This window comes from Eptatretus burgeri, chromosome 3 (assembly GCF_056783735.1).
Source record: "Eptatretus burgeri isolate ZD-2024b chromosome 3, Ebu_testis_v1, whole genome shotgun sequence".
Taxonomy (NCBI): domain Eukaryota; kingdom Metazoa; phylum Chordata; class Myxini; order Myxiniformes; family Myxinidae; genus Eptatretus; species Eptatretus burgeri.
The window spans coordinates 62,639,212-62,667,204 of record NC_140963.1 but is presented as its reverse complement, the minus strand read 5'-3'; the positions used below and the strand labels follow the sequence as shown (position 1 = coordinate 62,667,204).

The window sequence follows — 27,993 nt, the reverse complement described above, 5'->3', positions numbered from 1 at the left end:
CCGAGGCAAGGAAGTCGGCGACGAGGTCGCAGTGGAGTCGCTCGTCGCGGGACCCAAGCAAGCCAGCTATCCTCTTTCCCCAGAGCATCGACAATCCCCACCTTTCCCCCCCCACGCTGAGATAGTGCGAAAAGGGGGGCCCCGTTCCCACCCCACTCCAAGCAGTGCCAACGAAACCCGCGAAGGAGCGTGGAGTCGGGGCACCGCCGCCACATTTGCGGCTCATCACAAGACACGGGTAGGATCTACCCGGTCTCGCGGCCCACAGGCCCCATCTGCCCCCTTGTCTTTGAGGGTGGCCCTTTTCTTTTGCTTTTGAGTAAATGTGTTGTCGGCGCCGTCTGTAAAGTAAAACTGTGTAAGTGTTGCCGTGTGCTCGCGTAGTCGGTAGTAGATCTGCATTGTTGTGTTTCTTTTGTTACATCTGCTTTTGGTGCATAATTGTTGTAATTGTATATGTGTGCTTTCCGTGTGCCGCGGAATAAATGTGCCTCATGTTGAACTGTTTTCCCGTTTCGCTTCGTCTTTTCTTTAATTGAATCTCCATCTTGCTTCACGTAAAGGGTTGGTAGTGGGCTTAATACGCCCGATAATTAATCGGAACCGTCGAGGCCGACGTTAACACCGCTCGGTTATCCCGATAGTACGGAACGGGTCGCTTAAGTGGCCCGTGTCCGGAGTCGACCTGCGGCGAGGTGCGATCGCCCGGTCTACCCTCCATGTGGGTACTTAGGTAGGTCGAATTTGGCGAACAACCCTATCCCACGCGGGGGGCCGATTGGCACGATCGTGGTGAGGCCGAAAGGCCCACCCGTGACTAGTTCCCGGCGTAAGTCTGAGAGGGTCACGACAGAATTGTCCGTCCGGTGGGCGACGTGCCGCGATTCGAGTTACGTGGCCGCTCGCACGCCGGCGGGCGCGAATTCCCAACAATATAGCTACTCCATTTTATAATATATGCTTAAATTTACCCATAATTACTCATCCGAAACCCAGATCTTTTGTACCTCCATTAAGAACCAAACCCCACCATTTTTCCAAGTTTCCAGTTTTTCCTTCTTGAGAGTTTGCTTCTGTCTCCATCGTGTCCACCCCATGTGTACTCCCCTAGCCCTCATTCTTCCTCACATCACTTATTTGTCCAAGTATCCCTTTATTTATCAATCGACCCTGTTATTAGTGTGTTTACCCCTCTCTTTCTACTTGTTTTTGCTCTGTTAGATCGTAATTTGTTCTATTTTCTAGCCCCACCACGAGCCACAATTTTGTATTATTGCCCTGCACACATGAAGCAAAAAGCAGGGTGAAGCAATATTGGTTCACATCTGTCCATATAATACGTCTTATCAGTTTATGATCGAGGAACAACTTATTTGTACCGAATGTTATATTTTTAAACACGAATCGGAAGAGAAACCTGCCATTCAACCTTCGAGTATTTTGTCTCTGAGTCCGATCCAATCCCACATGCGGAGAGAGAGAGCAGTGAGATGATGTATTTATTCTGTCTGCCTGTCTGGCAGTCAAACAAAATTGAAAATCATTCCAAACGGGGAACTTATAAAGAACACAAACAACAGGCACGAATCACTCATGTAACTTGTTAGATCAGGTGTTGTGAAAGACATTGCGTAAAACGGCGATAAATTCCAGAATTTATTTATTAATACAACTTTTACAATCTTTATTTCATTTAAATTTAATTATATACTTGAACGCTGTTGAACATAAATCACCGTTTTAAATACTTCCAAGAACCTCCACTTTTGCAGTACATGGAAATGTTAAATGTCGGTGGTGAATAAGGTGCTAAACTTCTGGAATTTTTTATTTTTAACGATCTTTAATGTCATTATTTTATTTAAATTGAAGTACAGTAAGACCCCGACATTTGCGGTCGATGTGTTCCTGAAAAATGCTGCGAATGTCGGGGCATTGTTTCAATGGGAAAAAGGGTGATCGGTTCCCGGCCCTTCGTGATTCATAAGGGAAAATAAAAATCTTTTTTAGGAAAACTTAATGCAAATGATTACAGTTTCCTTAAAGATGCTTACAAAAAAAACAAAACAACAGCAGGTACCGTTTCCAATTTTCATTTAAGATCCATTGTAACTTTTGATGTGACGATGATGATGAGTTGGAATCCAGTGAACTCATCTGAAGGGGATGCAGGTGAGGGCGCTGAAGGAGATGCAGATGAGGGTGCTGAAGGGGATGCAGGTGAGTTAGGGTGCTGATGAGTTGTGCATCAAATGGGATGCAGGTGAGGGCGCTGAAGGGGATGCAGGTGAGGGCGCTGAAGGGGGATGCAGGTGAGAGCACTGAAGGGGATGCAGGTGAGGGCGCTGAAGGGGATGCAGGTGAGTTAGGGTGCTGATGAGTTGCGCATCAAATGGGATGCAGGTGAGGGCGCTGAAGGGGATGCAGGTGAGGGCGCTGAAGGGGATGCAGGTGAGGGCGCTGAAGGGGATGCAGATGAGCCTTCGACTTCGGGTTAGCAGGTTAAGGCAAGCGGGATGGGAAGAAAGAATGAGACCCAGGATACACTGCACATAAGTAGCCATTCAGAGTATTGTGGGTAGATGGAGGGGACGAGGGGTGTGTAGTTTGACCATTGTTTGTTGGGGATAGTGGCGGGGGATGCTTTATGCGCAACTGGTGGGTGATGGTTTTAGAACTGTTTTATGCACGCAGCTGGTGGGAGATGGTTTATGTGTCCGCAAAAACCGCACATAGCTGAAGTACATGGCCGCGAGTGTAAAAGCAGGTCACATTTTTCAAACCGTGAATACGTGTGGTCCGGGAATGTCGAATCTGCGAATGTCATGGTTCCACAGTATATACCTGAACACTGTGCAAGGTATTGTTCACAATGAACTTTCATCATCATCATCATCATCATCATCATCATCATCATCATCATCATCATCACCACGCCTTGGCGGTGTCATGGTTAGAGGGAACTGATAATGTTATTATTATTTATTTATTTATTATTATTAATGGCTGAGTCATATATTTTGCCGAAAACGAAAATGCTTGTCCCTCTTGTTTTTTTTTTTTTCTTCCGCATGTTGATCGTTGATTTGCTGTTGTAAGTCTGCTTTCAGGATAGCCCAGAGGTAGAGTGTTTGTTCACCTTTGAGCTCTCTATTCTTGGTTCAATTCCCGACCTGACGATAAACTGTTAAACTGGTGTTTCACAGGTGAGGCTTTGCAGTAACGAGCGCCCCATCCTTCGGAGGGGACGTCAAACCGGCCTTTCCTTCTCCCAACATTTGTTCGATCCCCCACTGCTTTGTTGAAAAAAAGTCAGCCAATGTGTGCCGAGGGTCAAATCCCTGCCTCCTGAATTTCTGGTGAAATTCTGCTCAGCTTCATAGTGCTGGAAGATTTGACTTGTGTCTCACTAGGACTACAGACAGCAACCCCATCCAGACTATGAATATCAAATTGTAAACAGTGATGCCCTTGATCATGCATCGGATGCCCTCTCCCCTTGTGGGAGAAACATCGATGACAAGAGTAACAACGATTCCACATAAATGACCATTTAATAACAAAAAGCATCTCGAGTCATCTGATCTTCACTTCTAGTAAATACCTTTCAGCAGTTGCTTGTTTTGACGGTTCGTTCACCAGGGTTATGTTATGACGGCTCGATGTGGCACAAAGTTTTGACGGGTTTTCCAGACTACCTTTCGGTTTTTCTTTCTCATCACTTTATCGTTTTTTTTTTTTTTTTTACCACATTTTCCATGTTTCGTTATCAATCCTTGGCTATTTGAACTTTACCAACAGTCAAAAAAACCTTGGAGGTGGATTCCTTTTTTTTTTTCCAAGCAGTTTCTTTTCCGGGCATCGGCACGAGCAAAACGCGTGTAAAATGGGCCTTTGCCAAAAATGATTCCCAGGGGTATTTCACCGGAGGGAAGGAGGAAGGAAATGCTACACGGTTATCATGCACACTCACTTAATGTTTTGTCTGCTCTCTCTCTCTCTCTCTTTCTCTTTTTCTCACTCTCCTCCCACTATCTGTTTGTTCTGCCGCTCAGATGCACCGTGACTCTTGGAGCGTGAGGAGCGTGACTGAAGAAACCCTCACTGACACTTTGGAAGAACACACCGCCCTTCCCTTGACCGGTAACTCAAACTGTTGGATTTACATTGTTGTTTTTTTGGGGGTTTTTTTTCTTTTTCTCATTAACTTTCTTCTTCAAGATAAAGGAGTCTGGTTTAGGAATAATTATTCTTTAAAGTTACTGCATAAAACCATCAAGATTTCATTTTGATCATGTGGTTGGTCCTCATTGACGGTTGGAGTGTTGCTCGATGACACTAAAAGTCGTAACTGAGATGGCGACCTTTTGTGAGTCGTTTGCTTGTGTCGAAAGATGTTATTGTGAAAGCAAACATGGCAAATACTTCCTGGGTTTTGTTGTTTTTGTTGATCTGTGTCGAACTGCTTGTACTACTCCCAAGGACATTTTGTTTTTCGGGAAAAATGGAGTAGTTACATCTTCTAAAAATAAATGCTTTATATATTGTTTCGAACAAGCCAACATTAACCACCATTGTCACTTCCATCTGGAGAACATTTTCAGGGATGATTAATATGCATTGGGTGGAAAAAGAAAACAATTATTTCAAGTATCCTATGCTTATGGAATAGCGAAGTGACATGGGCTAAAGAGGCAATGAACTGGCGACGAGGCGGTGGGGCCGCGTAAGGACAAAACAATCGAGGGAATAAACGAATAGGAAGAGCGGAGAGAGGAGAGGAGGGGGGAGGAAACACAATAATCTGCAAGTAAGAAGGTTGGGTTGGGTGCAGTTAATGGGGGTAAAAAAGATCTGGGATGAGGGGGTGGGAGATGGCGGTTATGAGCAAAGTGAGCGGGTGAGGTTGCGTTGGGATGTCAATTGCATGTAACATTGAAAGTGAACTGTTTTTGTTTTGTTTTTCTGATTCTGTCAAAAATGTTGGTGATTATTATTGCCAATATGAAAAGTGGTGATTGGAATAGGTTATGTTAGCAACATGAAGACCCCAGTCCCGGGAATTTTTTTATTTTTACCTCTGCCACTGAAAGGTGGATGGTGGTTATGTTTTCTCCCCTGTTTGTCTGTCTGTTTGTTTGTGAACAGGATATCTCAAAAAGTTGTGGGCGTATTCGGATGAAATTTGGTGGAAAGCTTGGGTATGTGACACGGACGAAATGTTTCGATCTTGGTGAAGATCCGGATCTGGATCTGATAATTTTTTTTCTGTGATTCTTCGCCATTGAGTGATGGGGCTAAAACGACATATAGTTGGGTGTTTCAAGAGGTTATGGACAGATTTGGGTGAAACTAGGTGGATGCGTCGGTTAGGTGACAAAAACGAGCCGATTAAATTTTAGTTCAGGTCTGAATCCAGATGATCCAGTCTATCAGTGAGATACGAAACATAAACTAATCAGCTTGGTGGAAGTACACTCTCCACAGAGTGCCCTTCTAGTTCCTGCTGTATTACCTTGTATATGACAAGGAGGTCCACACACTTGTCTCTAAACTGTCTAGCCTGGGTAATTGAATCCCGACCCAGCTATGAACTGTCATCCCGGTGTTTCATAGGCAGGGTGATTCATCAATGTGTGCACCATCTCTCAGATGTAGAGTGTACGAGGTGCAGTGGAACACGAGACGCAAGTGTGCCAGCATCAACTCCGCTTTATTGCGCGACCAGAAGCACATTCCTGCCACCCCTAGCGGGCGAGGCATGATAAACGAAAACCCAATCACTTGACACAGCACACTCCTCCCCTCGTAAAATGACAAGTCAAATGATGAAAGGACAATCATAACATGACCACCTGAAACCCATCAACACTCATAATCCTCCAAGTACCGCGGCCGCACCCTGACCCGCCTCGGACGGGCCGCGCCGCCAGACAGTCCAGGCTCAGATGCCTCCCGGCTCGGTCGAGGTGACACCCTCGCCGGACTCGCGCCATCCGCAATAACAACCGCCCCCGACCGACCAGCCTGCCCGACGTCCCCGGGTAGGACAGCATCAGGCGAGGACCCCCTGGGCGTCGGCACATCCGGCCCTGGCGATACAACGTCAGGTGCCGGCGACATTACAGGTGGGGGTCCCACATCGTTCGGCCCGGGGAGGTGTGGGGGGGGAAGGGTGACGCTGAACAGCGTTCATGCATTTGGTCCACGTGCCGCTTCCACACATCCCCACCATCAGTCCACACCATGCAATTCGCCGGCCCCAGTACCACAGAGACCACAGCCGGCACCCATTTGGAACCGTGGAAATAATCGCGCACCATTACCCGCTGTCCCACATCAAAGCCACGCAGCCACGCAGCCGCGTCGGACGCGACACCGCCCCACTCCCCGACCCTCCAGGTCGCAGCAAATCCAGTCTGGACCGCAATGCCCGTCCATAGAGACGAATGGCAGGCGAATCACCCGTGACAGGATGAACTGCGTTCCTGTAATGGAGCAAAAAGACATCGACCACCGTCTACACAGGTGCAACACCCCCCCCCCCACCCTGCGCAAAGCCCGTTTCAACATCTTAACAAACGACTCAGCCTGCCCATTCGTCTCAGGATGATACGGTGCGAACCTCAGATGTCGAATACCATTTTGGCGCATAAACTCATCAAATACACCCGCGATGAACTGCGGACCATTGTCAGAGACCAGGATCTCCGGTAAGCCTTTATTAGCAAAGATCGTCCGCAGTTTCTCCACTGTAATGTTTGCTGATGTATGCTGCAATACTACAACCTCCGGCCATTTCGAGAATGCATCGATCACAATCAAAAACATTTTGCCATTAACCGGCCCCGCAAAATCTATATGGACCCTCTGCCAGGCTCTGCCTGGGGTAGGCCATAGTCCCGAAGCTCGACGCGGGTTATCAGCATCTGTTTAGCACGTGGCGCAACGCTTAACCAACTGCTCAATGTCTTTGTCCAACCCCGGCCACCACAACAGGCTACGAGCAAGACTCTTGGTCTTCACGATGCCAAGGTGACTGACATGCAGTTCTTCCAAACACCGCTGCCTGAACTTCGGTGGAATCACCGTCCTCATCCCCCACATAACGAACCGTTGGACCAACGACAGCTCCGATGCGCGTGACGTGAAAGGTTGAAATGCCGGTGTCGAAGGAAGATTACTCCAATCCCCCGAAGAAATCGCCTGGACGACACGGGCGAGCACCGGATCACGAGCCGATTCCACCGCGACCTGTCTGGCCGTGACCGGCCCGCTTTGGACCTGGCCCAGCGCGAACACATCGACCCGGTCGGCCAGCTCAGACGCAGCTGGACCCTCCGCACATGGCAAGCGTGAGAGCCCGTCGCAGTTAGCATGCTTCTCAGTGCTTCGGAACTGAATATCATAATCGTAAGCACCAAGAAACAGACACCACCGCTGTATTTGCGCAGCCGCTACCACCGGCACCCCGCGTTCGGGTCTCAGTATGAATTGAAGCGATTTGTGATCCGTCTGCAAAGTGAAATGCCGCCCCAGCAGTATTGATGAAACCTCTGCACACCCCAGACGAGGCTGAGAGCCTCGCGCTCGATCTGGGCATATCCCCGCTCTGCTGCGGACAGGGTCCGGGATGCAAAACAAACAGGCCGCTCGGAACCATCGTCCTTCCTGTGGGAGAGCACTGCCCCGATGCCATATGCAGAGCTGTCGCATGTCAATAGGAGCGGACGCGCAGGCTCGTAGTGCACGAGGACCATATCCTCTGTGAGCAGCCGCTTGACGCGGTCGAACGACGCCTGGTGTGCAGGCCCCCAAGCCCAGCGCTTGTCCTTCCTGAGCAACCGTGTTAACGGCGCAAGTTGTGAGCTTAGCCCTCGCACGAACCTTTGGTAATACTGTACCATACCAATGAATGAGCGCAGCTGCGTCTTATCGCGAGGCGGTGGCATGTGTTGAATCGCCTCCACCTTCCGAGGACCTTTCAACAGCCGCTCCGGCGTGATGATGTGCCCGAGGTATTCAAAGCGCTGCTTGAAGAACGTTCACTTGTCCCTGTTCAAGTGCAGGCCGCACGCTTCTAGCTTTGTCAGCACTCGGGCAATGTTCGCAAGATGCTCGTCCGCAGTTTTCCCCGCAATGAGCACATCGTCCAGGTCGGTCTGAGCGGGCAGGCCAATGCAAACCTGATCCATGGCTTTCTGCCACAAAGCTGGGGCCGAAGCAATCCCACAACAGAGTCGGGTATATCGATAGAGCCCTTGACACGTGTTGATTGTCAAAAGGTCGCGACTCCCGGGATCCATCGGCAGGTGAAAATATGCATCACGCAGGTCTAGCTTCGTGAAGTATTGACTCCCCGCCAATCGCGCATATATTTCATCGATTGACGGCAGTGGATATTGCTCTACGCTGAGCCCCGGGTTAACCGTGGATTTGAAGTCCCCGCACAATCGGACGTCTCCATTCCGTTTCAGCACCGTGACAACCGGGGTGGCCCAATCTGAGCACGACACCCGTTTGATCACTCCACAGGCCTCCAGCCTATCCAGTTCACCCTTGACCTTGTCCCGCAGGGCATACGGCACCGGACGTGGTTTACAAAACCGAGGAACCATCCCCTCCTTCAGGAAGAGTTTTGCCTCCATGCCCTTGAGTTTCCCAAGGTCGTCGCCAAACAAACCTTGATGTCTCTGAAGAATCTTCTCCAACTGATCCTCCCACCGGCTCGGCACGGGTTGCACAAGGTGAACTGCGGCCCAGTCTAGCCTGATGCGGGCCAACCAATCTCGGCCGAGGAGAGACGGTCCCCTCCCCTGCACAACGTACACCCGAAGCGTGGCGACCTGGCCTTGGTACCGCACAGACACGTCTGCCATCCTGACTGGCGTTATCTTCTCGCGGGTGTACGTGAACAGCATGAGGTTTGACCTGATAAGCTTCAGGCCATTGAGTCTACTCGCGGTCTGTTCACCGATGATCGACACAGCCGCTCCCGTATCAACCTGGAACGTGATCGGCGTTTTGTTCACTTCGATTTCCACCGACATCGGGCGCGCCGCCGCCAGGCCAATTGAAAACAGGCCCATCAACGGCCACCGGTTCCGCCCCGGGTCGCCTCGCACATCGCCGTCCATGACCTTAACGGTGGCCGGCACCCCACGGCACACACGCTTCAGATGACCAACCTTGTGACAATTCAAACACACGGTGCCTTTATACGGGCACGCACGGCACAGGTGTCGACCTCCGCATCCCAAACACGTCCGCGGGGTCACCTCTCCGCACGTGCGGCCGCGCGGCGACGTCCGACCCTCACCGAAGGTCGTGCGCGCGTCCCGGGGCGCTCGCGACCCCGCGTGGCCGGTGATGGCTCGAACATCTCTGTGAGTCTTGTCGACCGCTGTAGCAGTGCCGACCGCCGAGTCGAATGTAATGGCTTCACCCTTCCGCCGTAGAACTGCCGAAACCATCTTCACATCTTGTAAACCAGCAATAAAACGATCTCTGAGCTGAGCTGGACGCTCCCCCGCCGTGAACTTGCAGACCACGGAAGAATGCTTCACTCGCGCCATGAAATCAGCGACACGTTCCTCTGCCCCTTTCGAGAGGCGATCGAGCTGTAATGACTTCTCCGGCGCCATGTGTGCTTTCATCTTCTGCACAATGTCCCGAAACGACAGGCCGTCATCATGGGGCTTGTCCGGCGCCACCAAATCACTCAGTAGTCGATAATGCTCCGCTGAAAGCGAAGCGAGCAAGATCGACTTCTGTTTGCTCTCGTCGACCACATCATTCGCGTGGAAATAGCATCCCAATTGCTCGGCAAACAATTCGAAGTGGTCTCCGACGAAAACGGGCACATGTCCGTTTTCAACCATCCTCGTCGCCAACTAGAGTGTACGAGGTGCAGTGGAACACGAGACGCAAGCGTGCCAGCATCAACTCCGCTTTATTGCGCGACCAGAAGCACATTCCTGCCACCCCTCGCGGGTGAGGCATGATATACGAAAACCCAATCACGTGACACAGCACAAGATGGACGTTAGACTGGATGTCCCGTGTGCCAGCATTCTTTGGTGGATGTTCAAGATCCCACGGTGTCCTTCACGAAGAGTAGTCGAGCTATTGTCGGAATCCTGAACAAAAATTACAAATCCTTGCCCTAACCAGCAGAGGACAGGTAATACAGGCAAGGTAATACAGCAGGAACTAACAAGAGTCCTTTAAACTTTTTTATCGAAAAAACTGATGATCCTCTTTGATATTGTTGCGAATTCGCGCCCGCTGGCGTGCGAGCGGCCACGTAACTCGAATCGCGGCACGTCGCCCACCGGACGGACAATTCTGTCGTGACCCTCTCGGACTAACGCCGGGAGCTAGTCACGGGTGGGCCTTTCGGCCTCACCACGATCGTGCCAATCGGCCCCCCGCGTGGGATAGGGTTGTTCGCCAAATTCGACCTACCTAAGTACCCACGCGGAGGGTAGACCGGGCGATCGCACGTCGCCGCAGGTTGACTCCGGACACGGGCCACTTAAGCGACCCATTCCGTACTATCGGGATAACCGAGCGGTGTTATCGTCGGCCTCGATGGTTCCGATTGATTATCAGGCGTATTAAGCCCACTACCAACCCTTTACGTGAAGCAAGATGGAGATTCAATTCAAGAAAAGACGAAGCGAAACGGGCAAACAGTTCAACATGATGTACATTTATTCCGCGGCACACGGAGAGCACACATATACAATTACAACAATTATGCACCAAAAGCAGATGTTACAAAAGAAACACAACAATGCAGATCTACTACCAACTACGCGAGCACACGGCAACACTTACACAGTTTTACTTTACAGACGGCGCCGACAACACATTTACTCAAAAGCAAAAGAAAAGGGCCACCCTCAAAGACAAGGGGGCAGACGGGGCCTGTGGGCCGTGACACTGGGTGGATCCTACCCGTGTCTTGTGATGAGCCGCAAATGTGGCGGCGCGGTGATGCCCCGACTCCGCGCTCCTTCGCGGGTTTCGTTGGCACTGCTTGGAGTGGGGTGGGAACGGGGCCCCCCTTTTCGCACTATCTCAGTGCGGGGGGGGGGGAAAGGGGGGAATTGTTGATGCTCTGGGGAAAGAGGATAGCTGGCTTGCTTGGGTCCCGCGACGAGCGACTCCACTGCGAGCTCGTCGCCGACCGCCGTCTTCCTTGCCTCGGACCCGAGCTATCCAGTCCCCTCCGCAATTCTCCTCAGCCGACTGCAGCAAATCACCTCGACCGCGCTCCAGGCTTCAGGCTTCCCATCTCTGCAGCTCCCCGACAGACTCCGAACCCCGACAGACTGCCACTCTCCAGACCCGACTTGACTCACGGCTCCACAGACTGCTCCTCTCCAGACCCGACTTGACTGCCTCGACCTTTTCTCCAACTCACTTGACTCGAACTCACTAAATTCGCCCCGTGCTCGGCGCTTTGTAGTCCGGCAGGAGAACCCATATGCAAATTTCTGGATCTGAACGAGCTCGGGGGTGGAGCCACGCTCGCCCATTGGACGGAGAAAAAGGGGCGTGAGTCTCCCCTGATCCTCAAATTTGCATATATCGATTCCACTCCGACGCGCCTGGAGACGGGGCCAAACCGCCCCACGCTTGCTGATTGGACGGATCAGAAGTGGGCGTGTATCATTCCTGATCCGACTTCTCCTCGGAAAGGCCGCACTTTGTACCCGCGGCTCGGCGCGCGCCCTGTACGAGTCCAGGACAGCCTGACGCTCGGTGCCCACAAGCGGTGCGGGAATGGCCGCAGAAGGAGAGGCGAAGGTGGTGGAGGGTTTAAAGTGGTGGTCCATGGCCATGGCGACGTTTGGAATGGCGGTGATGCGATGTTTGCGGGCGCGAGTTGTGAAGGTAAAGATCGTGGCTGTTGGCGTTGTTGTTGTGAAGCGGCGTTGCGGTTGGTGGTTGTTGTGTGATGGCGGTTGAGACGTGGTTGGTTCAAAATAAAGATAGAACAGAAAAACGGCTATCTCAAAGGGTCGCAGCCCGAATGAATTACATTTATTCCCTCGAAACAACGGGTTTGGGGCTAACTACACATGTACTTACAGAGATATCTCACCTACGGGACCTGAATGGTGGTTTGCGAATTTCCTCAACCGTAACAATATTATTATGATTATTATCTGTTTATTTATTTATTTATTACTTACGAAATCTAAAGATCTAAAGATTTCGTAAGTATATTGATTACTTCCGTTTCTGTTTGTTTGTGTGTTTGTTTGTTTGTTTGTTTGTAGGCATGATAACTCGAGAACGGTCAGAGCTACCAATGTCAAATTACACCACGTGATTCAGGAGGGTGGTGGCTTGCGCTGATTAGATTTTGGTCAAAATCGGTCAAAGGTCAAGGTCACAGTGAGGTCAAATATCCAAAACATTCGATTTTTGATGGTTTGGTACAGAATCATCGAAGAAACTTCTGGTTTGCGTCGCTACCTTCTCTTGAGACAGCTTTTATTAGACAAGGTCAGAGGTCAAGTTGACGATTTCGTAAGTACCAGTCTATGACTGCTTGTTTATTTATTTATTAACAATGTTCTGTTGTTTGCATCTCGTCCATTGTTGCTTTTTATATTTTCATTGAACTGGCTTTTGCTTTCTTGGCTCACAATACAAGTAGTTTTTCCCTTGTAAAGTATCCATAGCGCTGTGGACGAGGCCCTTCCTGTGTGTTGTAATTCACACAGTGGGCGAGTCGTGCACCTGGTTACGATGGTCATTCGAGGAGGGTCAAGCGGGGTCACATTGCACTGGAATAAACAATTATTCAAAGGGTTTTCTCTTTTGCTTGATTTCAAACTGTTGCTCAGGATCATCCACATATTATATAGGGAAAGTGAAAGTCATAAAGAAAGTGGTTGCTCAGTTGAGGGGGAGGGGGCCCTAAGTGGGGGAGGGGATGATAAGAAAACAAAACGAAATGGATAGGGATGAAATGGGGGGGTTGAGAAGGGAAAGGAATAGGAAGAGGTTTTTGATGAGATCAGAGTCAGAAGGGAATTTCTCATCCCTGTGAATATGATTTTATGATTTTATGATTTTCAGCAAGCATTTGTGACCACTCTTTTGAAAATCTTCATGGCCAAGTAATGCCGCTGATTTTAATGTCCACCATTCTCGTACCAACTGAACGAATTGGTCGAGGCCTGGCACAGAGTCCTGGAAAGGCGGCAGGAGAGTACCTGGAATGAAGCTCCATCATGAATGCACAGGCAGGCTTTGTCGGGACCCACGCACATGTGGTTCTAATTTATCTCACCGGACTTGTGTTACCTCAATCGGAAACCTCTTGTTGAGCATTGCCCCATGGTGCGCCGTGTGTCCTTTCCAGGCATGTGTGGAGGAGCAGTAAATGAGGGTTAACGCCGTGGCCTACGCAAACACGGCATGCTGGAGCCACTTTGTAGAAATGGAATACCCAAGAGGGGAAACGTTACAGGGTTAGGCTTACTTCTCTTGATGCTTGCTTAAGTGTAAGCACAGCTGTCGGAGTTGGACGTGACGCAGGCACGGTGCGGCAAGGAAACTGTGTACTTGATTCTGTGGACACTGTCAACTTGCACTGAGGGTCGAGAACTGATATAAATCTTTCTAAGCATCGGGGGTTGGAACGCAAAAGGAAAGGACGCCATTAACCCTCCCTTGGGCTTTGCCTGTTGTCTCGCACGTAGTGACCCTTTCCTTGTTGCAGAAAGAAATGTTTCGGCTGCGTTATGGAGTCCATGAGTTTTTGTCACAAGAAAATCGTTCCTTTATTTGATCTGAACAAGTGACAAGGTCCGTTTTTTGATTTTAGAGTAAGGCTAAACTTTTACAGAAAATTGCTTTGTAAAATAATGGGGAAGGAATCCACTCTGTTTGTGGAATTAATATTCATCTTGGATGTTGATCAGCTTCTCCCCCCCCCCATCCCCCATCCCCCATCCCAACCCGCACCACCCACACCCTCGTTGACGTTGTTGAAAGTGTGTAATTACTTTTGGCACAAGGTGCCCACAAAGTTGTCTCTTGGAATCACAAGGATTCCGAGATATTTGTCTTGACAGAAGCCTGTGAGTGAATTACAGCTGAGGATACAGGCCGTGCCTTTTGCCAAGGCGGTGGTTTGTTTTGGGTACAAAAGGTGCTTGTTGGTCTTGACGTGCTATTTTGAAGCGTGGGAATGTTTGTAGGCCCATTTTATCTGCTCGAGTTTTTATTTTTCTTCTCGGAGACAAAAAAAAGTTAATATTGTTACACCATTTCCATTTCAGTTTCATTATTTCATATTGTGCTGACAACTTGGGAAAGAGTTATTTTCCTTGTTTTTATTTTTGGGGGGGGAGGGGGTTTATGTTCCATTTCCCTATTCATTCGCAGGCTGTCAGCAGCCTTGCTGTTTTGGCAATCGTGGTTCCTCTCATAGTAATGACATTATTTGTGAGTTTTCCATTAGCATTCTGCCAGCACTGCGTTGCCTTTCGGTTTAATTAAATTCCACTTTGATTGTGTGCTTGGATGGCCAACCACTTTGTGTGCGAGGAACCTCCGACATATTTTTTTGCTTTTATCGAATGTTTGAACAGGCCGCACGAAGCTCACGTGGTGGGACAAGGGTTTCCCTTGATTCTACGGCAGGAACATATGGAGGAATTTGGCTAATCTGTTTTCTTTCTGCACTAATCTCGGGTGAACGTTCATGGGTGTGTGTTGTTTGGAGGCGCACAGGAAGTAAGAAAAGGAGAGTATAGTTATGAGGCAAGAAGGCTGGAGGTCAGGGTTCAAGCAACACGATCTTTAATGGCTATTGACTCGGTAGACGAAAAGTGGACTTGCTGGACACCTGTGTATTACTTACCCAACGTGGGGGCGAGGTTAGTCCCCCCAAAAAATTTTTGATCGTGAGATCTAATGTGATTATCTATCAGATGTCATAACATATTATCGGAGACTTTTGTCGGAGATGCGAAAAGGAAGAAAATGTGGGGAGAATTGGCATAATATGAATGGTGTGGTAAGGAATTAGGGGGAGAGGGGATAAAAGGAGGAGGTTCAGATGAGCTCAACGTAAAGGCCCAGTCACACCTTGACGATTTCGCCAGCATATGCCGACCTCTGAAAAATTTGTCTAAAACGCTGGCACACGTCGAATACGTTATGGGTAAGTTTTGATAACATTAAGAACACGCTGAAAAACACTGCCATATGTCGTAATATGCTGGCTTTCATCGTTGTACTTTTTTAAGTCCTCAAATTGTCCTCAAATTTTAACATGCTTGAAATTTTACGACGTATGCCAGCATATGGCTCACACGTTCCGCTACGCTGGCCATAAGTTGTAGGCACGTTATGCGATCGTTGACACACATCGACACACGTTACTTGTAAGTTACTCATAAGTCGAAACACGTCGAGGTAATGCTTAGTGTACCCGAAACTTATTTATAACCTATGAGTAACGTGCTTTGAACCTATGAGTAACGTACCTCCAACGCACATTGACGTATGTAGACGTATTTGATTGACGTCTTCCGGACGACCACAGAACTTACTGAACGTGTTTCTCATTTACAGCTACCGTATAATGGCGTATTGGCAGCGTTGAAAAAAAAAAATAAAAAACACCAATAACTTCCGATATTTCGTCACGTCCGATTGCCTCTTCAGTTTGCTCATGTCTTATTCTTAGTTCCTCCTCTGTGAATATTTTCTGTTTGAGGATATTGTCACATCGACGTCGAAACTTAAAAGCAAATGTCCGAATATATTTTAAAATTCGTGATAGACTAAAAATAAAAAAACAACAACCAGATATTTCGTCAGGTGCCTTCACGGAGCCAAGGAGAAAAAAAAGAAAATGTGCCTTGACAGAGAAAATAAGTTCCGGGTATGCTAAACATTACCTCGACGTGTTTCGATTTATGAGTAACTTACAAGGAACTTGTGTAGACGTGTGTCAACGATCGCATAACGTGCCTACAACTTAGTCCCAGCGAAGCGGAACTTGTGAGCCATATGTCGAGTACGTCGTAAAATTTTCAGCATGCTTGAAATTTCACGACGTACTCGACGTACCACGAAATATGACAGCGTACTTCATTGTTTTTCATCGTGCTCTTAACGTATACACAACTTACCCATACCGTATTCGACGTGTGCCAGCGTTTTAGACACATTTTTCAGAGGTCGGCATACGCTCGCTAAATCGTCAAGGTGTGACTGCGATGTTGACACTTCCAATTCTCAGGCGTTTATGATTTAAATCGGCGTGCGGCAGGTTTTTAACAGGCTACGCCACGAGTTCGTCGGCGATACGTGCAGCGCGCTATGCATAAGTTAGACTATTGTTGGGCATAGGTTGTGAACGCCGACAACAGGCTAAGCACTAGTTGGTATAAGTTATCTATAAGACATCGAAAAGTTCTGTGTACATTACTAATATGTTATGCATACGACCAACTCGTTATGAATATGCCAAAAACATTTAAAAAACCTCAAAACTTCAGCGTACGCCAACGTTTTACATACATTTTTATACGTTGCCATTGCTGGCTAATTCGTCAAGGTGTGACAGCGCCTTAAAGGGAAGGAAAGAAAAGGAAGTGTGTGTCAGACAGACGTGCAATTAAACGGCGGTCAAAATGTTCTCCTATTTTTGCATCTTTTTGTTCAAATCAAAACCAATTCATTAAAAAAATTTTAATCTTAACTTACCTATCTTTTTGACCAGGTGTAAATGATCTTGAGAGTAGTTGTTACCTGGAATGATTGTGCTCCTGATCTTGAGAGTAGTTGTTACCTGGAATGATTGTGCTCCCAATCAAGAAAGGAATTGGAATCATCACTTTTTCTGAATCGATTGTATTGTTTTCTGTTTCAGATCGGGTTGTCATATTATTGTTTGAATTACAACCTCTTCTTCTGTCATTTAATATTCCATCCACGTCCTCTGCATCGGCTTTTACCCTGGAGGTCGTTTCCCAGCACGCCCCGTCTCATTAACCTTGTTCATTTTCAAATACAAACTGATTTTTGCGACTGTAACATAAAATCCTACAGTCTCGCCGAGAATCTCGACACTCGTCTCCTCGTCTCTATCGTCTCGAGGGGGGGGGGGTTCAGCAATCCCTTCGTTTTACAAGCACTCTTTGTCTGCTGGGTCTCTTCATCCCAAAAATGTGAAGACGAGAGTCAGGTGGCCTGTCTGTCTGTACTTCATCTCTTTCATGAACAGCACATTGAGAAATGACATCCATTCACCAAGTACATTGTTTTATCCTTAATCCTTATTCTTCCCCATAGATTATGCTGGAAGGAATGTATTTTTTCAGTTTGTCCTCAATTATAAACCCCACTTATGTCCCAGTGAAGAAGTTTCTTTGTTTGAGCGCGGTTGTCTCTTTAAAGGACTCCAACAATTAAATTTGCAAATATAAGCTGTTTATGGTTTTCGTTAAAGTTAGTGGGCTGACAGGAGAGCTCAGAAATGTATAGCATTCTCACCTTTCAGCTGTTTCTCGTGGATTTCTTTCCTGAGTTGATTATATACTGTCATCCTGGTACAGTACCATGGAGGAATGTTAAGTTGGATACCCCGTCCGCGAGCATTTGCTGATCACTGTCGAAGATCCTCTTATTATATGGGGGGGGGGGATCGGTGTTAAACAGACGTCCCGTCTGTATTGTTTCACTATCCACGTGCATATCAGCTGGACTTTTAAGCTTGGACAAATCATAGGCGTATGCCTCTCAAAAAGAGGAGGCTGTTATGTGCCGTGCCCCGGCCAAGTTCTACATTCTCACCCTAAGGTACAGGAGTGCTGTTCCTGTGGCACAGTGGCACTTCATTGAAGTTGCGACCTGCGGACCAAATTCATCATCAAATCCTGGTCCACGATATATTTGCTAACAGCAGAAGACAGGGAAGAAAAGAAGATTTACCAGAGTTGGTGTCAAAGCCTCCCAATGCTCGCCTGTTTTTACATTTATAGTTTTAAAAAGACTCCTCTAATAATTAATATTTTTTTTACAAAGCATTGCAGTGAAGTCTGATCTAAATAATTTTGAAGCAATATATGTATTTGTATGTTGTAATCAGTAACAAGAGCACAAGTGAGCACAATATACGCCCGAACAAGAAGGTATATACAGAATTGTGCCACTACATGGAAAACAGCATCCTGGTTGCCATGGCAACCACTTTAGACGACGAACGTATGTCGCGACACACCATCTCCACAGTCTGTACCTATGTACCAAATATGAAACGTGAAAGTTGAAAACTGGGAGTTAGAGTACGGACAGACAGACAGACAGGCGGACAGATGGACGACACATAATACGCCCCGATATATCCAACGTTATAAAGTATCCTTATTAAAAAAAAAAAGTGTATTCAAAAAGTATCCAACCTTAATTTTTCGTGCGTAAACAAATGAAGCTCGGGAGGCGTGGTTTGGTTCACGTATGTAGGCTATCCTAATTCGTATGCGTGAATATTTTCCCGCCTGCAGAAGCTGTCAGTCGCCGACAGACCGCCGATGAGTGAGGAAGTGTAAGTGAGCGCCGTCGGATTTTCGTTTTTGACAAAATTGCGGAAAAACTTGAACAACGCTACTGCATCAAATTTTGTGTAAAGCTTGGCGATTCCTAAGTGGAAACGATCTGGAAGATTCAACAGGCCTTCGGGAACGAAGCAATGGGCACCACACAGACAAAAGAGTGGTACAACCGCTTCAAAGATGGTCGCACATCAGTGGAAAGTGAAGCACGTCCTGGTAGGCCCTCAACATCCCGAAATGAGATCGTCATTGACCAAGTGAGGATGCTGCTGATGCAGGATCATCGAATCACGACCAGAGAACTTGCAGACGAGGCGGGCGTCAGCATTGGATTCGTTCATTCCATTGTGACTGAGGATTTGGGCTTAAGGAGAATCTCAGCGAAGTTCGTGCCAAAGCTGCTAACGATCGAGCAGAAGCAACTCCGTTTGGAGATCGCACAGGACATGCTGGAGACTGTGAACAGCGATCCCAACTTCTTCAACACAGTGATCACTGGCAATGAGACCTGTGTTTATGGGTACGACCCAAAAACCAAGTTCCAGTCATCACAATGGAAGCATCCAACATCCCCGAGGCCAAAAAAAACAAGGAATGTCCGCAGCAATGTCAAAGTCATGCTGACTGTCTTCTTTGACTCTAGTGGCGTGGTTCATCATGAGTACGCACCACACGGCACAACCATCACCAAAGAGTCCTACCAAGAGGTACTGCGTCGCCTTCGTGACGCTGTGCGACGCAAACAGCCGGACCTGTCGGCAGCGGTCAATTGGCAGCTCCATCACGATAACGCACCCGCCCATTCTTCACATTTGATAGAGTTTCCTGGCCAAACACAACACACCTGTGCTTCGTCAGGCTCCCTACTCTCCCGACATGGCTCCGTGTGACTTCTGGCTTTTCCCCAAGCTGAAAATGCCCCTGAAAGGGACCAGATTTCAGTCCAGAGAAGACATCATGCGGAATGCGACGGACCAGCTGCGCGCCATCCCAAAAGAGGCGTTCCAGCACTGCTTCCGACAGTGGCAGAACCGTTGGGAGAAGTGTGTGGCAGCCCAAGGGGACTACTTTGAAGGAGATTAGTGTAAGTTTGTTGTATCTGGATACAAGTATTTTTTATGAACAAAGGTCGGATACTTTTTGAACACACCTCGTATATATCGGGGAATAAAAAATAGTGTGGGAGATAAAAGCATTAAAAAGGAAAAAATAACTTGCACCAAAAACTTTAACATTTTCACGCTGAAGCTGACGCTGACGCTCACGCCGGGGGTATCGCTATAGCTCTCTGTTCTTTGAACAGGCGAGCTAAAAAAAAAATGAGTCAAAGAAGAAGAATGGTTTAGCTTAAATAACAAGAAAGCTTTATCTTCATCACTTTGACATTCACAATATCACATTTGGTAACGGGTTTACAAACGGGGAAATGTGCAAGAATTTATCAGTCGGCCCAAGGTCCATCATAAAAGTATAAACATAAAATTATAGTTGTCGTACAGTTTACTGTCTTGTGTTTTGTCAAAATATTATGTAAAAAAAAAACCAAAACAAGATGTTTTGGTAATATCAGCTTGCAAACTTAATATCGGGGATCACTCATTAAGCCATGTACAAAACGAGAACGGCACGCAGTGGAGCTCTATGTCCACCAGGCTGAACAGTTTATGTTTTGTATCCTCCTGATAGGCCGGAGATGGGCGTGGGGTTGGTTAATGGGGGTAGAACGTATTGTGGTTTTGGATTGGGGATGATCTGACATGGTGATGAACAGCCATCTTGAAAACCTGGAGGGAGGAATGAAATTGAAGGGAATGTGGAAGTTGGTTCTACAGGTGGGAAAAAAGAGGAACGGATGAGTGGAGGAGGTCTGCATCCGGACCTGAACCAAAATCGAATCGGCTTGTTCTTGTCACCTACCCGACTTGTCCACCAAGTTTTGTCAAAATGCATCCAGAACTTTTTTGAAATATCGTTCCATGGATAGTTTTTGGCTCCATCTCATCTCAATCTCAAAAATTTTTTTAAAAATTCTTGTATCTGGATCCAGATTTGGATCTTCACTAAAATTGAATGAATTCTTCCTTGTCACACACCAAACCTCTCCATCAAATTTCGTCTGAATCCATCCACAACCTTTTTGAGATATCCTGTTCACAGACAGACAGGGGTGAAATCATAGCCTCCGTCAACCTTCGGCGGTGGAGGTAACAACCTGTTTATCATCATCAGTATCTTTTGAAATGTGGGTCATGAAGAGGTTTGACGTTTAATCACCAGTCTTTAAAATTATTATTATTATTATTATTATTATTACCCTCACTGAAGGAGAGGGTATTGCGGTTGAGTCCATTTGTTTGTTATCTTGAGAGATTGTTTCCAAAAGCATGATCTCTAATGTTGACCGGTACTGGCGCACACGTCGATGCATCTCCCAGCTTGCAAAACACCAGGGTGAGTATATCGCTGGGTCTAAATTCAACCTCAGGCTAGCTTCAGGCTGCATCGTCACCAAAGCATCATAGGTGTCAATCCCTTACAATTCTGTTTGTGACATCGAAATCTACTTCTAACTCCTCCTTTTGAGTCCTTTTGGACCTGTTGAAAGTAGGCCTTCCTCAAAACGTTAGCCATGTTGGACGACACCACAAATTATAGTAGTCAGCACTTCCGGTGCCATTCCGTCACAGGATTGTTGTTGTTTCCCCCCCATCCCATCAAATCCAATATCATGCTGTCACCCATCCTTGACCCGTATATTGGCCTGATACATGGTACTTCAGACACCTCTCCGTCACGGCATTGTTGATGTTCTTCTCTGACCCTCCCATCCTCGTAAATTATATTACCATAAAATCACCCATCCTCGATGGGTATACCAGCTGGTTTGTATTATTGTGATGATTTTCATCTGGGATTCACATGAGTTCCCTTGCAAAAGGATGTAACAGTCCTCCTGAGGATGTTTAGTTATTCAAACTCCTGGGTCTCAGCATCAGCCATTATCTTTCTTGGGCAAAATACATTTCAAAGTTGGCCTCCAAAGCCAGTTGCTGACCGGGCATCTTCCATCTTACAAAGTCCTTCCTTGGCACACGTGAACTCCTATCTACCACCAAAATGACCTTCATCTGAAGCTTCATGGAGTGCTGCTCTCCCCTCTGGGCTGGCTCCCTGTTTAACATCTTGCTCAGCTTGACGTCGTAGAAACCAAGGGCTTCAAGACCAAAGGCATATCTTGTGATGAAGCTGAGTCTATGGGCTTATCACTTCGTGATCGCAGACAGGTCGGTGGTCTCTGTCTTCTACCACCTCCTTTCTGGTCATGTACCCTCTACTCTTTTGTGTTTTGTCCCCCCCCCCCCAACAGATTTCTGCAGAGCACACATGCTCCATCATCAAGCTCATTCTGGTGAAACCACCTCAATCCAGGGTCACTGCTCACCTCCACTCATTTGTTCTTCTTTTTCCCACCTGCAAAATCAACTTCCACATCCTCTTCAATCTCATTCTTCCCTCCAGGTCTTCACGACAGCTGCTGTTCACCACCATCTCGGATCATCCCTCATCCAAAACCATGATCTTTTTTTACCCCCTTTCACCCACCCCTTTTCCGGATTTCCAGCCTTTCCTTCCTAAAGGTTTGCTTCGTTATCCATCTTGTCCACGCTGTGCATCCCCTCCCCTTTCTCTCTTTCCTTCCCATACCCATTATCCGTCCAACTCTCCCTCTGTTTTATCTTTCAACCCTGCTGTTGGTGTTTCCCCCCTTCTCTTTCTGCTGTTCCTTTTGTTCTGTTGCGTCCTGATCCATTCAGCGTTCTAGCTCTTGCACTCGCCTTGACTTTGTACACAAAAAAAGGAACTTCAGCACAAAAGGAGGTCATTAGGCTCAGCAAGCCTTTACAATGGCTGCCAACCTATGGTTGTTTGGTTGTGTTCTTGCCTTTTTCAATGCTGAGATTCAAGAAAGGAAGCAATACGTGCCGTTTGTAAAGATTTTGCGATAACTCGTCTTCAAACCACCAACCTCCCAGACTCAGAGCGGACGCTCGGACCATTCCGCCACTGAGTCTGGCACTTTCTCTTCTTTGTTTTCTTTCTCTTTCTTACTTTATATTTTACTTCCCTTGGTTTTTTTTTTTCTCCCCTTTTCTTACGTTGTAATGTTTTTCCAGCTGTAAAACACAATGACAACGACCACAAAGTTAACGTCGCAAAGGCTTTTTTAGTCGTGAGGTTGTCTTGTGAAATTTCTGATGGAGTCCAATGAGGAAATCCTTGATGGATGTAAAGCAGGTCTCCTTCCAGGATGGAAGTTTTGTAAACTCTTCGACCGACGCTCTTTTGTATGAATTTTGTGTTTTGGGGGTGAAAGAGAGCACTTGTTGGATTCGAATATTGGCAGAACTTTTGCATTTGCGCGGAACAGGCGGGACAAATTAGTTTGCATTTCAGAGAGGAGAACTGTGGGAGAATCCTTCAGGGAGTAATGGACGGAAGTTCTCATTGAACCAACTCCCACAGCCTCATGCTTCATGGGTCTCCATGTATTGGATACAGTTGATTCATTGTGTAGCGCCGGTGACGTACATGCTTCCAAGTGTATCGAAGATTGTGAAGGTGGTTAAGGAGTCGCTGAAATGTGTTCCTGAATTTTTTTTAAATGCATAGAAGTGCTTTAAGTAATTAACCGAGCTAAAAATGAGAGCCACATCATCATCATCATCATCTGCGGAAGCCATTTGCCTTTCCTCTTCAAATTTTTTGTGTTTTGCAGTCATGACCAAGTTAATTGGTCAAACGTCTCTTGTTTTGGGGGGTACATTTGCCATGTCGGTATTGTTAATCGTAGTGAGGAAGAAAATGTACCTTTTTAGTTTTGAACCTTCCTCTTTTTCTGATTTATTTATTTATTTATTTATTTTCAAGAAGAGGTTTTGGTTTTTTTTGCTTTGTATTGTTTTGAAAGGGGGTTGGCAGGATAGCCTAGACCTCGAGGTATGCACACTCACCTTTGAGCTATGTAGCCTGGGTTTGATCCTCAACCCAGATATATTAACTGTCATCCTGATGTTCCACATGTGGGGCAATGTATCATCGTTTGGACTGTCCATCGGATGAATGATAAGCCGGAGTATCTCTCGACCAGCACTGGCCATTGGTGAATGTTAAATATCTCTTGAGTATCTGTTACAAAGAGTGGGAGAGCTATCCGGGAACAAATTACAAATTGCTGTCCTGGCGAACTGCTGGGAAGGCAATGGCAAACCACCCAGCCGAGAGATGACTTCAGCACCACCAATGCTTTGTCAATGGTACGGCGCATTGATTGATTGAGTGTGTGGAACAATTTTTCAGGAAGGGGAATTTTTTTTTGATGCAGGGTCAAGGCTCATGGAGGAGCTAGAACATATAGAACAGATCACGATGCAACAGAACAAAAGTAACAGCATTTGAGGGGGAAACACACAAAAGCACGGTCGAGGGACAAAATGGAGAGAGACTCCGAAGATAAGGGATGTGAGTTAGAATGAGGACAAACATGTACATAAGCAAACTCTCAGGAATATATAGCCTCGACCAAAATATACATGCATATACATACAATTCCTTCAGCTTATTGAGGGTGTGATTCAATAACCACCAGGTTCATCAACCATCATTAAGGTCCTGACCCTTTGAACCCGGTACCTCTCCAAACAGTGGGTCCACAACTCCAGTTGTGTCCAGAGGTCATTCAGAGATTTTGAGAGAACCATAATGGCACTTGGAATAGCACACACCTCTGGCAGTGGCCAGATCATACCTCTTACTTTTTGTAGCCCACTGAGTGGCCGGATCTGCATCGGCACCTTAACCAAAATCTAATCAGCTTGTTCCTGTCACATTGTGGCATATCCAGACCTTAGCATCAAGGGGGGCAAAATCCTGCCAAAAAAAAAAAAATATATATATATATATATATATATATATATATATATATATATATATATATATATATGTCAGCAAGGAAGCATATATCTCATGTTCATTGGCCAGATGTTATTCTTACTGTTCTCTACCATGAGCCACCTCGGCTGGGGCAAGATAAAACCGTTATGGAATAATCAGGACATTAATTTTGCTGTCAATCTAAATTTTCTCTGTCTGAACAATCTAAAGATGTGTATTATGTAACATTGTTTATACGGCAAATACAAATTCAACTTTGAACTGGCCTTGACATTAAATCTTTGCCCCTTTGTCGTTATTCTGGAAAATCTGGCAATCGCCGACGAGTAATCTACTCTTGATTCAAGATCCTTTCCTAAACTGAGCTGTTAGCCCAGAAAGCCATTCTTCAGTCATTGTGGAGCGAAAAATGATTCCTCATCAGATTGACCCTGCTGAATGATCGCTCGTAGCTGGAGCTGGAGCTGGAGCTGGAGCTGTAGCTGAAGAAATGTGTCCCTACGATGTGATAGTCTTGTAAGATTGGCATAAGTGAACTCTAATGTGTTCTTCGTTATGAATTTTAAGATTCCTTGTGTATTTGTTGTTTCAACACTATCTTATCACTCCCTTGCTGGTGCAGTGTTCAAAAGCTTTTGTATTCAGCCAGGAGTTGGTCCACCTTTTCTCCCACAAAGGGTAAGACCCAAAATGGCTTCACTTGTATTCATGGTGGATCAATTACCATTAAAGTATTTTATTTCTTCCTAGCAGGGACCTGAGGAACATCTGCACAATGTAAAATGTGACTTCAAGTCATCAACTCTCCCCCCCCCCCCGACATCCCCAAACAAACCCCAAGTAATCGACCTCCGCCTCCCAACCCCAAGTCTTCGCCCTCCCCCTTCCAACCCGAAGGTGTCAATCCCTTCCCCATTCCAAGCCTTCAATCTCTTGCATAACCTCTGCGGTAAAGCCCCTGTTTGAGAAAACGCGACATAGCTATTTAGATGGTGTATGGACAGCATACTGCTACCTTGATCGCTGAGGCCTATCTTCACAAGGTCTGTGAGGTCTATCGGCTCAAAATAGTTTCATCTATCACTTTGGTCATTTTACACCGAAGGGAAAACTTGTAGGGAGGGCATGGCGGTTGCGAATATGACACCTGCGAATATGTCTTCGGCTTCCACAGCGGTAAGCACCAACATAACGGTAGTATGATTTTTCAGGTTGAAATTATGGGTGGCATCAGACGAACTGTCCAAACAATGGGTGAAACAGATTGTTACACAGACAGATGGACGGATATAATGAATACTCATATTATTATAGAGATTTGTTTTAATGTTTGGGCATAACTGCACATGCCGGTGCTGAAGTGTAAATTCCACATCAGCTTTAATCGGTATCTTGATAATAAAAACCTGCACAACAAAAAAAACTCTCTGTTCATAAATATTTAAAATCTGAGCTCCCCTTCACCTTGCTTCTTCTGGAATAAATCTACCAAATTACTTTGTCACAATTTATTTGATGGGTGACTTGTTTCGACGACCTCCATGATCATTGTTGCGCGCATGCAACGACGATCATGGACAATGATCATGGATCATGGACATCCATGCCCCCACTTTGTGCTAAATGCTCTATTTTCTGCTTGCTTGTCATGTCGCATTATCGAAATGGGGATGTGTGCGTGTGTAATTTGTTGGTTGTTATAAATTGACCAGACTCCGAAACATGCTCGGCTTTAGATGGCACACGACGAAGGGAATTTTTTTGAAACATCAAGTCGTGATTGTAGTCACAAAATCACATCTTCATTAAAACTTCAACATTTATGAACATTTCTTCCTCGTTCACAATATAAACATTGTTTCTTCCTTATTCACTTGGAATAAGTCTTTCAATCCTGACAAATCTCACACTCACTCTTTCTCTCCCTGAAAGGACCGTATTGCAACCCCCCACCATCTACTTTCTGAACAATCCTCTTGAGGAAGTTCAGTCGTTCAAACTCAGGGGTCTCACGTTCAGCCATGATCATTCTTGAGGAAAGCACATTTCAAAGTTCGCCTCTTCAGCCAGCCGCCGGCTGGGTATCCTCCGTCGTACAAAGTCCTACCTTGGCACGCCTGAACTTCTTTCCACCTGCACAGCCTTCACCCACAGCATGATGGAGTCCTGCTCTCCCCCCCTGGGCTAGCTCCCCTGCCTGACATCTTACTCAGGTTGAAGCCTTTAAGATTATTGCAATCTCCCATGATGAAGCCGAGTCGATGGGCATATCACTTCGCCATCGCAGACAGGTCGGTGGTCTCTCTGTATTCTCCCGTCTCCTTTCTGGTCTTGCGTCCTCTGCTCTTTCCGTGCTTTGTCCTGATCCATTCAGTGACGATCCTCGACTATGTATATAAATAATTTTCAGGACATCGTGTACAGTGCCTTCATGCGGTCCAACCCAGGAGCACAGAGCTCAAAGCTATCAACATTATTGCTATATCTTCAGCACAAAAAGATTGAAAAATATAGCAATTGTGATTTTTTTTTTCTCAAAAATGTGAAAATTGTGATTTGTTTATTTATTTTTTTAACTTTATTACAATTAAGCAGTTTTATCTCCCAGTAAAAAGTGGGAAAATGGTGTATTTTGATCAACCAGGCAGAAGTTGAAACCGCCTAAATAGCTAAACAGGGTGCCTGAAGGCGTATCATGACGCCATGCTCGTGCAGATGTATTGTGAGGTCATGTGTTTGTCCATACAACAAGCAAGACCTCAGCCCAAACAGCTTGTGCTTTCAATATGCTTCTCTGAGCTAAATTGCAGCCAAGATTGTGCTGCACAGCTGCGCTGAGTTAATGGAAAAAAAAATAATAATTGGCAATGAGGACGGGGATCGCAAGCTGACCCCGAACAGTGATTCTCACGTCTTTCATGCCTTGCAGCTTCGCCAAAGACCACGGAGGAAGGCTGGGACGTTGACGACTTGACGAGCACAAAAACCTCAAGCACTGATAGCAGTTCCATGGAGGTGATGCCACAGCCCCAGCCTTCTGATATAACTATCGTAATAGTTGTTTTATCACACTCTTTGCAGCTGTTTTTTGATGTGAGGAAAATGCTGTCACTGTTGGTGGGAAATTACAGAGCAATTTTCCATTTGGTGTATGTTTGTCTGTCTGCAGGAGAAGTGTACCCCAACCCCAGCTGTTACAGGCCCCAAAAGTCTCCCTCCCAGAGAAGCAGCGCTGAATGGGGGCATGGACTGCTTTCTTGTATCGTCTTCCCGTCGACACAGCTGGGCAGGCTGGCAACCGGTCAAGATGCCGCCGTGGCAACGAAGGTTAAACGTTTTACTTATTTGACAAAGTTGGACCTTTCCCAACTAGAAATTTGATTACTCCTGCAGTTTGATAAATCACACACTATCATTGGACGTCTTATAAAACTATAAATGGTTT

General features: G+C 46.6%; 1 protein-coding gene across 7 annotated transcripts in view; it reads left to right on the top strand.

The window, feature by feature from the left end:
* The window catches only part of LOC147030046 (rho guanine nucleotide exchange factor 28-like), a 157,824-nt gene that overhangs the window by 28,991 nt on the left and 100,840 nt on the right, over positions 1-27,993 (top strand). For all 7 annotated transcript variants that reach the window (XR_015056199.1, XM_085873743.1, XM_085873739.1 and 4 more), the window contains 3 exons: positions 4,056-4,143; positions 27,478-27,563; positions 27,718-27,875. Coding sequence is in view for 6 of the 7 variants with exons in the window: in XM_085873743.1 (XP_085729869.1) it covers positions 4,056-4,143; positions 27,478-27,563; positions 27,718-27,875 (332 nt within the window). In the remaining variant the exon portion in view is untranslated. The remainder of the gene's footprint in view (positions 1-4,055; positions 4,144-27,477; positions 27,564-27,717; positions 27,876-27,993) is intronic.